The 12,896-nt window shown below is 47.5% G+C and overlaps 1 protein-coding gene across 3 annotated transcripts in view; it reads right to left on the bottom strand.

Annotated features, from left to right (window-relative positions):
* CPN1 (carboxypeptidase N subunit 1) overlaps positions 1-12,896 on the bottom strand; it is a 126,364-nt gene that overhangs the window by 18,668 nt on the left and 94,800 nt on the right. For all 3 annotated transcript variants that reach the window (XM_063962249.1, XM_063962250.1, XM_063962251.1), the window contains one exon: positions 2,578-2,717. In XM_063962249.1, coding sequence (XP_063818319.1) covers positions 2,578-2,717 — 140 coding nt within the window. The remainder of the gene's footprint in view (positions 1-2,577; positions 2,718-12,896) is intronic.

Here is a 12,896-nt window from a genome sequence, read left to right as displayed (position 1 = left end):
AGGCTAACACTGCTCCTCACCTCTATGGCGGGAATTCAAGTGTTTTGTGCGTCAGGGGCCACTAGGTGGCACTCGACAGAGAAATTCAAGTGTTGCTCCGTTTGGGCACGCACAGCTGCCGGCGCTGCCGTTGCTTATGTAAAACAGTACTGTCCTGTAAACTGCAAACTTCCCTGGCGACATTGAGGGCATTAGGCCGCAAACAAAGCCATGAGAACAGAACATTCACCAAAAATAATATATGGACAGATAGACAGACAGACTGATAGATACAGTAGATGCACTGACAAAAAGTGGGACACCTTAAAGCGAGGTCCTTCTCTATATAGAGTGAACTATATCGTGCCATACACTGGGCATCTGAGCACTTCTTGCTGAGCACCCTACAGTACATTGGTTTGTTGCTGGATCATAACTAAATAGATCACTGCTCTCAATTGTTTTATTATCTTTTCCTCCTGTGTACGGTTACATACACAGAAGTACCAAAAGTCATGGGATGGGAGGCTAGAATGGTGTAGGACCACATCTAGCACAGCAATGTGCAGCAACTCAATGTGGCATGGAATCCACAAGTGGACGGGAGACAACTGGAGAGATGATGACCCATGCCACCTGGATAGCTTTCCACAGGTCCCTGATATTTGTAGGTGTAGGATCTTGGGTGCTAATGGACCTCTCCACCATGTCCCATAAATGTTCACTTGGGTTCATGTCAGGCGAACGTGGTAGACACACCATTCGTCAGAACACTCCAGAATGCTCCTTGAACCAATTCTGGACAACTTGGGACCGATGACATGGTGCATTATCCTGCTGGAATATTCCATCATTGTGGGAGTGGGGGGTACATAAAGTCCATGAAGGGCTGCATATGATCATCAAGCAATGCAACGTAGCAGTTGCCAGTCAATGACGTGTTCAGGTGGACCAGCAGACCCAAGCCATGCCATGTGAGCACAAGCCAAACCATTATGGAACCACCACCAGCCCTCATGGTGCCTTGTTGACAACTGGGGTCCATGGCTTCATACCACGCCACATGTTGCCAGTCCTCCAGGGTCAAATTAGCGATGCCATGAGCCAAGGTGAGGTGCGGTGTCTATTGTCGTGCCAACAGTGGCAATCCCATGGAAGCTAATGAACGCTGCATTGACCTGCTGGATATGCGTCTGGAACCTCCTGCATTAAATGTGGATGTGATTTGAGCCAGTGTCGCTTATCTGTTACCATGGACAATTCTGTCCTGTTGTCAATGGGCACAATCATTAAGCACTCGTGGTCGGCCACTACGCTTATCCACGGTGAGTGGTAATACCTTCCATAAGGTATTCCCAGTACACACATGACATTGAGGTTCAAGGAATTACAACTTTGGAAATGGAATGTCTCATCCATTGGGCACCCACTATCCTGCCCTGTTTCTTGAACTGTGATAATTCATGTCAAATTTGTCATAAGGTGCCTAGCCAGTGGTCAAACTGTCTCACAAGATGTCAGATTACAACTGATGCAGGTCTGGGCATTTCAAATATGACACAATACAGTGGCACCACCTACCATTACCTTTACATACTATCATTTTGCCATTTCAGCATATTAACATGTAACAATACATGTGATGTAGCGTATTAAACACACAGTTATAGTGGGAGACTTTCTTTCAGTGTGGAGCCTATAATTATAATAACAACAATAATCAACTAGCCTGTAATATTCATTAGCATATTGAGGGAGATGTACTAAACCTTGAAAAGTGATAAGGTGGAGAGAGATAAATTACCAGCCAATCAGATCCTAACTGACATGTTACAGGCTGCATTTGAAAAATGACAGGAGGTGGTTGATTGGTAGTTTATAACGCTCCACTTTATCACTTTTCAAAGCTTAGTACATCTGGCCAACTGATTGTAAAAATACATGATACACTGTAGTCATTTTATATTAAATACCACATAGGTCACTCAGACAGATGAATCCTTTTTGGCGGATACATATAAATATCAATAACATGTGCACTCTTCCTCTAGGCCCCCTCCTCTTTAGGAAGCAGCGCCAGTGACTCTGAGCACTGAGTGCCATGCAGGTCTCTGGGTAAATGGCGTGGCAGCCATTTTCCCGGTGATTCTCCCTACTGCGCATGGACAAAAAGCCTGAAAGTGTCTGCCGCACCATTTTCCTGAGGACCTGTGCACGCTACAGTGTTCAGAGTCACTCTCACTGCCGCTGGACTCCGGAATGGTAAGAATTGAAAAAATGGGGGCAGGGTGTGTGGTATTGGCCTTTGGACCCAGGGGCCCGCACACACTGCACCCATTATACATTATACAAAAATGTTTGTCACAGGACTGTTGCACGAAGGAAATAGGGGGAGATTTACCAAAGCTTGGAGAGAGATACAGTACCAATTAATCAGCTCCTACAATAGCTGTCATTTTTCAAGCACAGCCTGTAAAGCGACAGAAGCTGACTGTTTGGTCATTTTTCTCTCTCCTAGCTTTGATGCACCTCCCCTATATTCTGGTGTTGCGATTCCGCAGAGCCAATTTCAGTCTGAGTAGATGGTGACATGGTTACCTGTTCTAGGAACGTGATCAGAGCCTCGCGGTTTCCGTACCACTCTCTCTCCAGATCTTCCTCACGTGGAAACTTTTGGCAGCTCAGTTCCAGTGTTATTTCAAAGCAGTTTTTATGTAGGTAGTTAAAGTCCTGCATTCCTGTTATGATCACAAACAAAGGCTAAGAACTGGAACAGAGATAAAAGTCATAAAACAGTTTTGAGAAAACGTGGAAACAACGGTCATAATGATCCCTTGGCTTAGAGAGAGCGGCAGCTTAGACACAGCGGAGGCAGGAGGCTTGTGGGTGAGCCAATATTCAGCCTACCAATCCACTAGCAATTAATTATATACCTGAGGCGGGATCCGGACTGAAAGTCGACAGTAACTAGGTCGACAATGTCTAGGTCGACCACTATTGGTCGACAGTAACTAGGTCGACAGGGTGTCTAGGTCGACAGGGTCTTTAGGTCGACAGGGTCTTTAGGTCGACAGGTCAAAAGGTCGAAATGAGTTTGTCACAATTTTTTTCTTTTTTTTTAACCTTTTCATACTTAGCGATCCACGTGGACTACGATTGGAACGGTAATCTGTGCCGAGCGAAGTGAAGGCACCATGCGAGGGGACGCGGTGCACTAATTGGGGTTCCCGGTCACTCTACGAAGAAAACGACACCAAAATAACATTAAAAACTCATGTCGACCTTTTGACCTGTCGACCTAGAACATGTCGACCTAAAGACCCTGTCGACCTAGACACCCTGTCGACCTATTTACTGTCGGCCGATAGTGGTCGACCTAGACATTTTCGACCTAGTTACTGTCGACTTTCAATACCACACCCACCTGAGGCACAAGACATAAAGGGGCAGATGTATTAACCTGGAGAAGGCATAAGGAAGTGATAAACCAGTGATATGTGCAAGGTGATAAAGGCACCAGCCAATCAGATCCTAACTGTTAATTTACATAATGGAGCCGATTGGCTGGTGGGTTTATCACCTTGTACATATCACTGGTTTATCACTTCCTTATGCCTTCTCCAGGTTAATACATCTGCCCCAAAATGACAAAAAGTTCCTAGTGTACACAATGGGCCGAATTCACTTAGCTGCGGTAAGCTCTTGGTTTACCGTATCTTGACTTAACGTTCATACTGCGCAGTAACGTCGCCTACCGCACGTATACACACTCTTACTCTATGGGCTACACAACAGATTTAGCTGGCAGAGGGTATTTATTTTTTATATTTTTTTTTCTTCCTTCAAAGCTACCGCAATGGGTTCCAATGAATTGAGTTGTGTTGCTGGTGTAAAATTATATCCCTTACATTGGCAGTTTAGTTACAGTAGCGTAAGCTCTTGCTGAAGAATCCTTTGTGATGTTACTTTGGATTATTATTATAAGGTGGCATGGCCAAATAAGGTCTAAGGGGGTCATTCCGAGTTGACTGCTCACTAGCAACTTTTTGCAGCGCTGCGATCAGATAGTCGCCGCCTATGGGAGAGTATATTTTAGCTTTGCAAGTATGCGAACGCTTGTGCAGCCAACGGCACAAAAAAAATAAGATTTTACTTACCGATAAATCTATTTCTCGTAGTCCGTAGTGGATGCTGGGGACTCCGTCAGAACCATGGGGATTAGCGGCTCCGCAGGAGACAGGGCACAAAAATAAAGCTTTAGGATCAGGTGGTGTGCACTGGCTCCTCCCCCTATGACCCTCCTCCAAGCCTCAGTTAGGATACTGTGCCCGGACGAGCGTACACAATAAGGAAGGATTTTGAATCCCGGGTAAGACTCATGCCAGCCACACCAATCACACCGTACAACTTGTGATCTGAACCCAGTTAACAGTATGACAAACGTAGGAGCCTCTGAACAGATGGCTCACAACAATAACAACCCGATTTTTTTGTAACAATAACTATGTACAAGTATTGCAGACAATCCGCACTTGGGATGGGCGCCCAGCATCCACTACGGACTACGAGAAATAGATTTATCGGTAAGTAAAATCTTATTTTCTCTGACGTCCTAGTGGATTCTGGGGACTCCGTCAGGACCATGGGGATTATACCAAAGCTCCCAAACGGGCGGGAGAGTGCGGATGACTCTGCAGCACCGAATGAGAGAACTCCAGGTCCTCTTTAGCCAGGGTATCAAATTTGTAGAATTTTACAAACGTGTTCTCCCCCGACCACGTAGCTGCTCGGCAGAGTTGTAATGCCGAGACCCCTCGGGCAGCCGCCCAGGATGAGCCCACCTTCCTTGTGGAATGGGCCTTGACAGATTTAGGCTGTGGCAGGCCTGCCACAGAATGTGCAAGTTGAATTGTGCTACAAATCCAACGAGCAATCGTCTGCTTAGAAGCAGGAGCACCCAGCTTGTTGGGTGCATACAGTATAAACAGCGAGTCAGATTTTCTGACTCCAGCCGTCCTTGAAATATATATTTTCAATGCCCTGACAACGTCCAGCAACTTGGAATCCTCCAAATCGCTAGTAGCCGCAGGCACCACAATAGGCTGGTTCAGGTGAAACGCTGACACCACCTTAGGCAGAAACTGAGGATGCGTCCGCAGTTCTGCCCTGTCCGAATGGAAAATCAGATATGGGCTTTTATACGATAAAGCCGCCAATTCTGACACTCTCCTGGCTGAAGCCAGGGCCAGTAGCATGGTTACTTTCCATGTAAGATATTTCAAATCCACCGATTTGAGTGGCTCAAACCAATGGGATTTGAGAAAATCCAAAACTACATTAAGGTCCCACGGAGCCACTGGGGGCACAACCGGGGGCTGTATATGTAGTACTCCTTTTACAAAAGTCTGGACTTCAGGAACTGAAGCCAATTCTTTCTGGAAGAAAATCGACAGGGCCGAAATTTGAACCTTAATGGACCCCAATTTGAGGCCCATAGACAATCCTGTTTGCAGGAAATGTAGGAATCGACCCAATTGAAATTCCTCCGTGGGGGCCTTCCTGGCCTCACACCACGCAACATATTTTCTCCAAATGCGGTGATAATGTTGTGCAGTCACCTCCTTCCTGGCTTTTATCAGTGTAGGAATGACCTCTTCCGGAATGCCCTTTTTCCCTTAGAATTCGGCGTTCAACCGCCATGCCGTCAAACGCAGCCGCGGTAAGTCTTGGAATAGACACGGTCCCTGCTGAAGCAGGTCCCGTCTTAGAGGTAGAGGCCACGGATCTTCCGTGAGCATCTCCTGAAGTTCCGGGTACCAAGTTCTTCTTGGCCAATCCGGAGCCACGAGTATCGTTCTTACTCCCCTTTGCCGTATAATTCTCAGTACTTTTGGTATGAGAGGCAGAGGAGGAAACACATACACTGACTGGAACACCCACGGTGTTACCAGAGCGTCCACAGCTATTGCCTGAGGGTCTCTTGACCTGGCGCAATACCTGTCCAGTTTTTTGTTGAGGCGAGACGCCATCATATCCACCTTTGGTTTTTCCCAACGGTTCACAATCATGTGGAAGACTTCTGGATGAAGTCCCCACTCTCCCGGGTGGAGGTCGTGCCTGCTGAGGAAGTCTGCTTCCCAGTTGTCCACTCCCGGAATGAACACTGCTGACAGTGCTATCACATGATTTTTCGCCCAGCGAAGAATCCTTGCAGTTTCTGCCATTGCCCTCCTGCTTCTTGTGCCGCCCTGTCTGTTTACGTGGGCGACTGCCGTGATGTTGTCCCACTGGATCAATACCGGCTGACCTTGAAGCAGAGGTCTTGCTAAGCTTAGAACATTGTAAATTGCCCTTAGCTCCAGTATATTTATGTGGAGAGAAGTCTCCAGACTTGATCACACTCCCTGGAAATTTTTTCCCTGTGTGACTGCTCCCCAGCCTCTCAGGCTGGCATCCGTGGTCACCAGGACCCAGTCCTGAATGCCGAATCTGCGGCCCTTTAGTAGATGAGCACTCTGCAGCCACCGCAGAAGAAACACCCTTGTCCTTGGAGACAGGGTTATCCGCTGATGCATCTGAAGATGCGATCCGGACCATTTTTCCAGCAGATCCCACTGAAAAGTTCTTGAGTGAAATCTGCCGAATGGAATCGCTTCGTAAGAAGCCACCATTTTTCCCAGGACCCTTGTGCAATGATGCACTGACACTTTTCCTGGTTTTAGGAGGTTCCTGACTAACTCGGATAACTCCCTGGCTTTCTTCTCCGGGAGAAACACCTTTTTCTGGACTGTGTCCAGAATCATCCCTAGGAACAGCAGACGTGTCGTCGGACACAGCTGCGGTTTTGGAATATTTAGAATCCACCCGTGCTGTCGTAGAACTACTTGAGATAGTGCTACTCCGACCTCCAACTGTTCTCTGGACCTTGCCCTTATCAGGAGATCGTCCATTTTCTTTGAAGAAGAATCATCATTTCGGCCATTACCTTGGTAAGGACCCGGGGTGCCGTGGACAATCCAACCGGCAGCGTCTGAAACGGATAGTGACAGTTCTGTACCACGAACCTGAGGTACCCTTGGTGAGAAGGGCAAATTTGGACATGGAGGTAAGCATCCCTGATGTCCCGGGACACCATATAGTCCCCTTCTTCCTGGTTCGCTATCACTGCTCTGAGTGACTCCATCTTGATTTGAACCTTTGTATGTAAGTGTTCAAAGATTTCAGATTTAGAATAGGTCTCACCGAGCCGTCTGGCTTCAGTACCACAATATAGTGTGGAATAATACCCCTTTCCTTGTTGTAGGAGGGGTACTTTGATTATCACCTGCTGGGAATACAGCTTGTGAATTGTTTCCACTACTGCCTCCCTGTCGGAGGGAGACGTTGGTAAAGCAGACTTCAGGAACCTGCGAGGGGGAGACGTCTCGAATCTCCAATCTGTACCCCTGGGATACTACTTGTAGGATCCAGGGGTCCACTTGCGAGTGAGCCCACTGCGTGCCGAAACTCTTGAGACGACCCCCCACCGCACCTGAGTCCGCTTGTACGGCCCCAGCGTCATGCTGAGGACTTGGCAGAAGCGGTGGAGGGCTTCTGATCCTGGGAATGGGCTGCCTGCTGCAGTCTTCTTCCCTTTCCTCTATCCCATGGCAGATATGACTGGCCTTTTGCCCGCTTGCCCTTATGGGGACGAAAGGACTGAGGCTGAAAAGACGTTGTCTTTTTCTCCTTTATACGGCAATACTTCCATGTGCCGTTTGGAATCTGCATCACCTGACCACTGTCGTGTCCATAAACAACTTCTGGCAGATATGGACATCGCACTTACTCTTGATGCCAGAGTGCAAATATCCCTCTGTGCATCTCGCATATATAGAAATGCATCCTTTAAATGCTCTATAGTCAATAAAATACTGTCCCTGTCAAGGGTATCAATATTTTCAGTCAGGGAATCCGACCAAGCCACCCCAGCGCTGCACATCCAGGCTGAGGCGATCGCTGGTCGCAGTATAACACCAGTATGTGTGTATATACTTTTTAGGATATTTTCCAGCCTCCTATCAGCTGGCTCCTTGAGGGCGGCCCTATCTGGAGACGGTACCGCCACTTGTTTTGATAAGCGTGTGAGCGCCTTATCCACCCTAAGGGGTGTTTTCCAACGCGCCCTAACTTCTGGCGGGAAAGGGTATACCGCCAATAATTTTCTATCGGGGGAAACCCACGCATCATCACACACTTCATTTAATTTATCTGATTCAGGAAAAACTACAGGTAGTTTTTTCACACTCCACATAATACCCTTTTTTGTGGTACTTGTAGTATCAGAAATATGTAACACCTCCTTCATTGCCCTTAACAAGTAACGTGTGGCCCTAAAGGAAAATACGTTTGTTTCTTCACCGTCGACACTGGAGTCAGTGTCCGTGTCTGTGTCTGTGTCGACCGACTGAGGTAAAAGGACGTTTTACTTTTAACGCCCCTGACGGTGTTTTAGACGCCTGGACAGGTACTAATTGGTTTGCCGGCCGTCTCATGTCGTCAACCGACCTTGCAGCGTGTTGACATTATCACGTAATTCCTTAAATAAGCCATCCATTCCGGTGTCGACTCCCTAGAGAGTGACATCACCATTACAGGCAATTGCTCCGCCTCCTCACCAACATCGTCCTCATACATGTCGACACACACGTACCGACACACAGCACACACACAGGGAATGCTCTGATAGAGGACAGGACCCCACTAGCCCTTTGGAGAGACAGAGGGAGAGTTTGCCAGCACACACCAAAACGCTATAATTATACAGGGACAACCTTTATATAAGTGTTTTTCCCTTATAGCATCTTAATATATATAATCATATCGCCAAATAAGTGCCCCCCCTCTCTGTTTTAACCCTGTTTCTGTAGTGCAGTGCCGGGGAGAGCCTGGGAGCCTTCCCACCAGCATTTCTGTGAGGGAAAATGGCGCTGTGTGCTGAGGAGAATAGGCCCCGCCCCCTTTTCGGCGGGCTTCTTCTCCCGTTTTTCTGAGACCTGGCAGGGGTTAAATACATCCATATAGCCCCAGGGGCTATATGTGATGTATCTTTTAGCCAATATAGGTATTTCATTGCTGCCCAGGGCGCCCCCCGCAGCGCCCTGCACCCTCCGTGACCGCTGGTGTGAAGTGTGTGACAACAATGGCGCACAGCTGCAGTGCTGTGCGCTACCTCATGAAGACTGAAAAGTCTTCTGCCGCCGGTTTCTGGACCTCTTCACTTTTCGGCATCTGCAAGGGGGTCGGCGGCGCGGCTCCGGGACCGGACTCCATGGCTGGGCCTGTGTTCGATCCCTCTGGAGCTAATGGTGTCCAGTAGCCTAAGAAGCCAATCCATCCTGCACGCAGGTGAGTTCACTTCTTCTCCCCTAAGTCCCTCGTTGCAGTGAGCCTGTTGCCAGCAGGACTCACTGTAAAATAAAAAACCTAAAAACTTTTTCTAAGCAGCTCTTTAGGAGAGCCACCTAGATTGCACCCTGCTCGGACGGGCACAAAAACCTAACTGAGGCTTGGAGGAGGGTCATAGGGGGAGGAGCCAGTGCACACCACCTGATCCTAAAGCTTTATTTTTGTGCCCTGTCTCCTGCGGAGCCGCTAATCCCCATGGTCCTGACGGAGTCCCCAGCATCCACTAGGACGTCAGAGAAAGTGCAGTTTCTGAGTAGCTTTGGACTTACTCAGCCGCTGCAATCACTTCAGTCTTTTTGGTCCCGGAATTGACGTCAGACACCCACCCTGCAAACGCTTGGGCATGCCTGCGTTTTTGTAAACACTCCCAGAGAACGGTCAGTTGACACCCACAAACGCCCTCTTTCTGTCAATCACCTTGCAATCGGCTGTGCGAATGGATTCTTCGTTAAGTCCACCGCCCAGCACCGATCCTCTTTGTACCCGTACGGCGTGCCTGCGCAATGCGGTGGATACGCAAGCTCAGTTTTGCCGATAATTAACCTGATCGCAGCGCTGCAAAAAGTTGCTAGCGAGCGATCAACTCGGAATGACCCCCTATAAGAGCACATGGCAAAACAGCACAATGAATGACTATACAAAGCAGTACCCAGTAACATACAGCTACTAATAGCAAAGCAAATAGCACCAAGGTACAAGACAGGCATCTCACAGAGAGCAAATCAGCACAAGTTAACCCAGTGCTCAGGCATTTGGGAAGAGAGAGCAGACTGTGGCACTGGAGGAGGATTTGAGGTGAGCAGGGTATGGAAGCCAAAGACTAAGAAGGCCAGGGAGGTGTGACACAGTTGTGCAGTTGACATCCAAAGGCAAATGCAGGGGGGTTTCTGGTTGCCCGGAAACGCCCCTCTTATTGGCCAGCAGCCTAAATGATAACAATAATAGTATATAATACGACTACTACAGCTGCTGCCACAACATGCAGTGTTAGGGACAGAGCGGAGATGCTGCACATACCCAGTGTAGCAGCTTCTTCTACCCAGTTTGCTGTGTGTGTGGATCTAAGCCCTCAATCTATACATTGGACCAGAGAGTAGCTGCCAGCAAGAGAAGACAGGAGCCTTACCATGAGGGGAGAGTGCAGAACGAAGATCGCTGCACTCGCCATAGGTTCTATTCCCACTCTATGGATGTCGTGGACACCCACAGGTGGGAATAGTCCCTGTTAGTCGGTATGCCAGCTGTCGGGCTGTGGAGTGCTCGGTCACATAACTACATCCCTTAAGTGAAAGTGATTTCCAAGGGTGGGAGGCAGCGCAGGAGAAGTCTTGGAGGCGGTTGTGAGAAGAGGAGCGGTGAGGTAAATATTGTTAGCAGCATGGAGACAGCAGTAGGGAATGGAATCCCAAGATGCAGAAGTTCACGGTGATTCAGAGTTGATCGTAGCTGTGCTAAATTTAGCACAGCTACGATCAGTTACACTGACATGCGGGGGGACGCCCAGCACAGGGCTAGTCCGCCCCGCATGTCAGCCCCTGCCCCGTCGCACAAGTAGAAAAGCATCACACAGCAGCGATGCTTTTGTACTTCAGGAGTAGCTCCCGGCCAGCGCAGCTCCTGCATGCTGGCCGGGAGCTACTCGTCGCTGCCCGGGTGTCGAAGCGGCTGAGTGTGTCGTCACGCAGTCACCGTGGCCCGCCCCCGCGCGGTCCGGCCACGCCTGCGTTGGCCGGACCGCGCCCCCTAAAAGGCGGCTTAATGCCGCCGTCCTAACCTCCTACTGCCCAGCGACCGCCTCTGCCTGTCAATCAGGCAGAGGTGATCGCTAGCTAAAGACAGCCGTCGCATGCGCAGTTCAGACCCGGTCACTGCTGTGCGCAAACGCACAGCAGCGATCGGGTCTGAATGACCCCCAATGTTCTAATTAATTCTATGACATAGCAGAATTGGTTGCTAGGCGCTAATATCAGGTTTTCCAGGTACATCACTGGAGCCACGAGATATCATGGACATAAACCCTTCCGTGGCTTACTGCACTTCCCCTGGTGTACATTGTCGAAGTCAAAAATATTACATAAAAAGAACATACAAACTCTACACATTTTAAGTCGCTATACTTGCAAATACGCGCAGCGAGCCCTGCAATATATGGTAACACACGCATTTACACGGACATGCCACAGAGATGGATTCGACACTTATTTCATGCAGTACATAATTATAATAATATCAAGCGCCAGACATCGTGATGATTTAAAATTATATAATGAAGTAATGTCATGTATGTGTATTATTTGAACGAAGCCAGATACACCTGTCATATTTGGTATTAAAGCAAGCAGATTAATGTGTAGATTCATTTGATACTTGTTATTAAGTTGTAGGACATTGCAACAAATAGTTATTATTAAGTGTATGTAAGCTAAAATCACGTTTATTAGAACAATAGATATTCCAAACAGGTAGTGGACATGAAGCTCAGGCCAGCCCTTTGGATGTCTTCAAGGCACCTGTTTAACATACGAACAAACCAGTGACTCCTCATGAATGAGGAAGTTCCCTCCCCTAAAAAACTAGATAACACATTGCTGATCACACAGGAAGTCAGTTGCTGTTTTGTCTCAGAGGATAAATGGAGTTGCTGGCAGACCAGTGCCTGCATGATTTTACAGAGAGAGAGAGATATAAGATACATTGAGGGAATGATATTGTATGCTGGCCTGTAACTGTAACTGTATGTTTTAACTGCTTACTGTGTGAGTGAAACCATGTAACTATAGGTATACTGTACTTTGTAATATATTGAATCCATATCCTTTTAATAACAAATATATACATCAATGAGCTTTGGAACTCAGATAATGTGTGGGTGTATTGTTTTCTCTTATGGGATGCAGTGTTTTGCGATGTACAGCGCACATTCATGGCAAATGGTAATAAGATGTGCAGGCGTTTACAATATATATTAGAGCGGGCATTTTAAATATTTGTGAGGAAACAATTTGGCATTCACAGATGGGGGCTGGTCCGCGATATCAGGGTCTTAATGATGCACTGTACATTACAAACGCAGCTGTGATCGACCGGCTCCGATGGATGCATCGCGACGCTGATGAATAACATCCATGTGTATTGTTGTGTTATCAGTAAGCCAATGATATGAAATTTCAAGGGACAATGCGTTTCTCATAATATTTAAGATGCTAAAATGTATTTTTATTGTTGCAAAACAAAGTTCAAATAAGTCATATTGTGTATGATTCAGATTGGATTGTTTATCTATTAAGTAGGTTTAAAAGTACATTTAAAAGTTGCTGCATAGCCTTGATATAGTTTTTTTTAACTCAGGCCTAAAATAACTTCTGGTGCTTGTATAATGTGTGATTTCTTTGTGACAAAGGAAGCCGCATGGTCTGTCCTCCATTTTGGACTAACCACATGGCCTGTCCACCATTTTGTGTAAACCTCGT

The sequence above is a fragment of the Pseudophryne corroboree genome, chromosome 3, assembly GCF_028390025.1.
Source record: "Pseudophryne corroboree isolate aPseCor3 chromosome 3, aPseCor3.hap2, whole genome shotgun sequence".
NCBI classification, from domain to species: domain Eukaryota; kingdom Metazoa; phylum Chordata; class Amphibia; order Anura; family Myobatrachidae; genus Pseudophryne; species Pseudophryne corroboree.
Note: the sequence above shows the minus strand (reverse complement) of the source record. Positions and strands in the feature narration are given on the sequence as shown.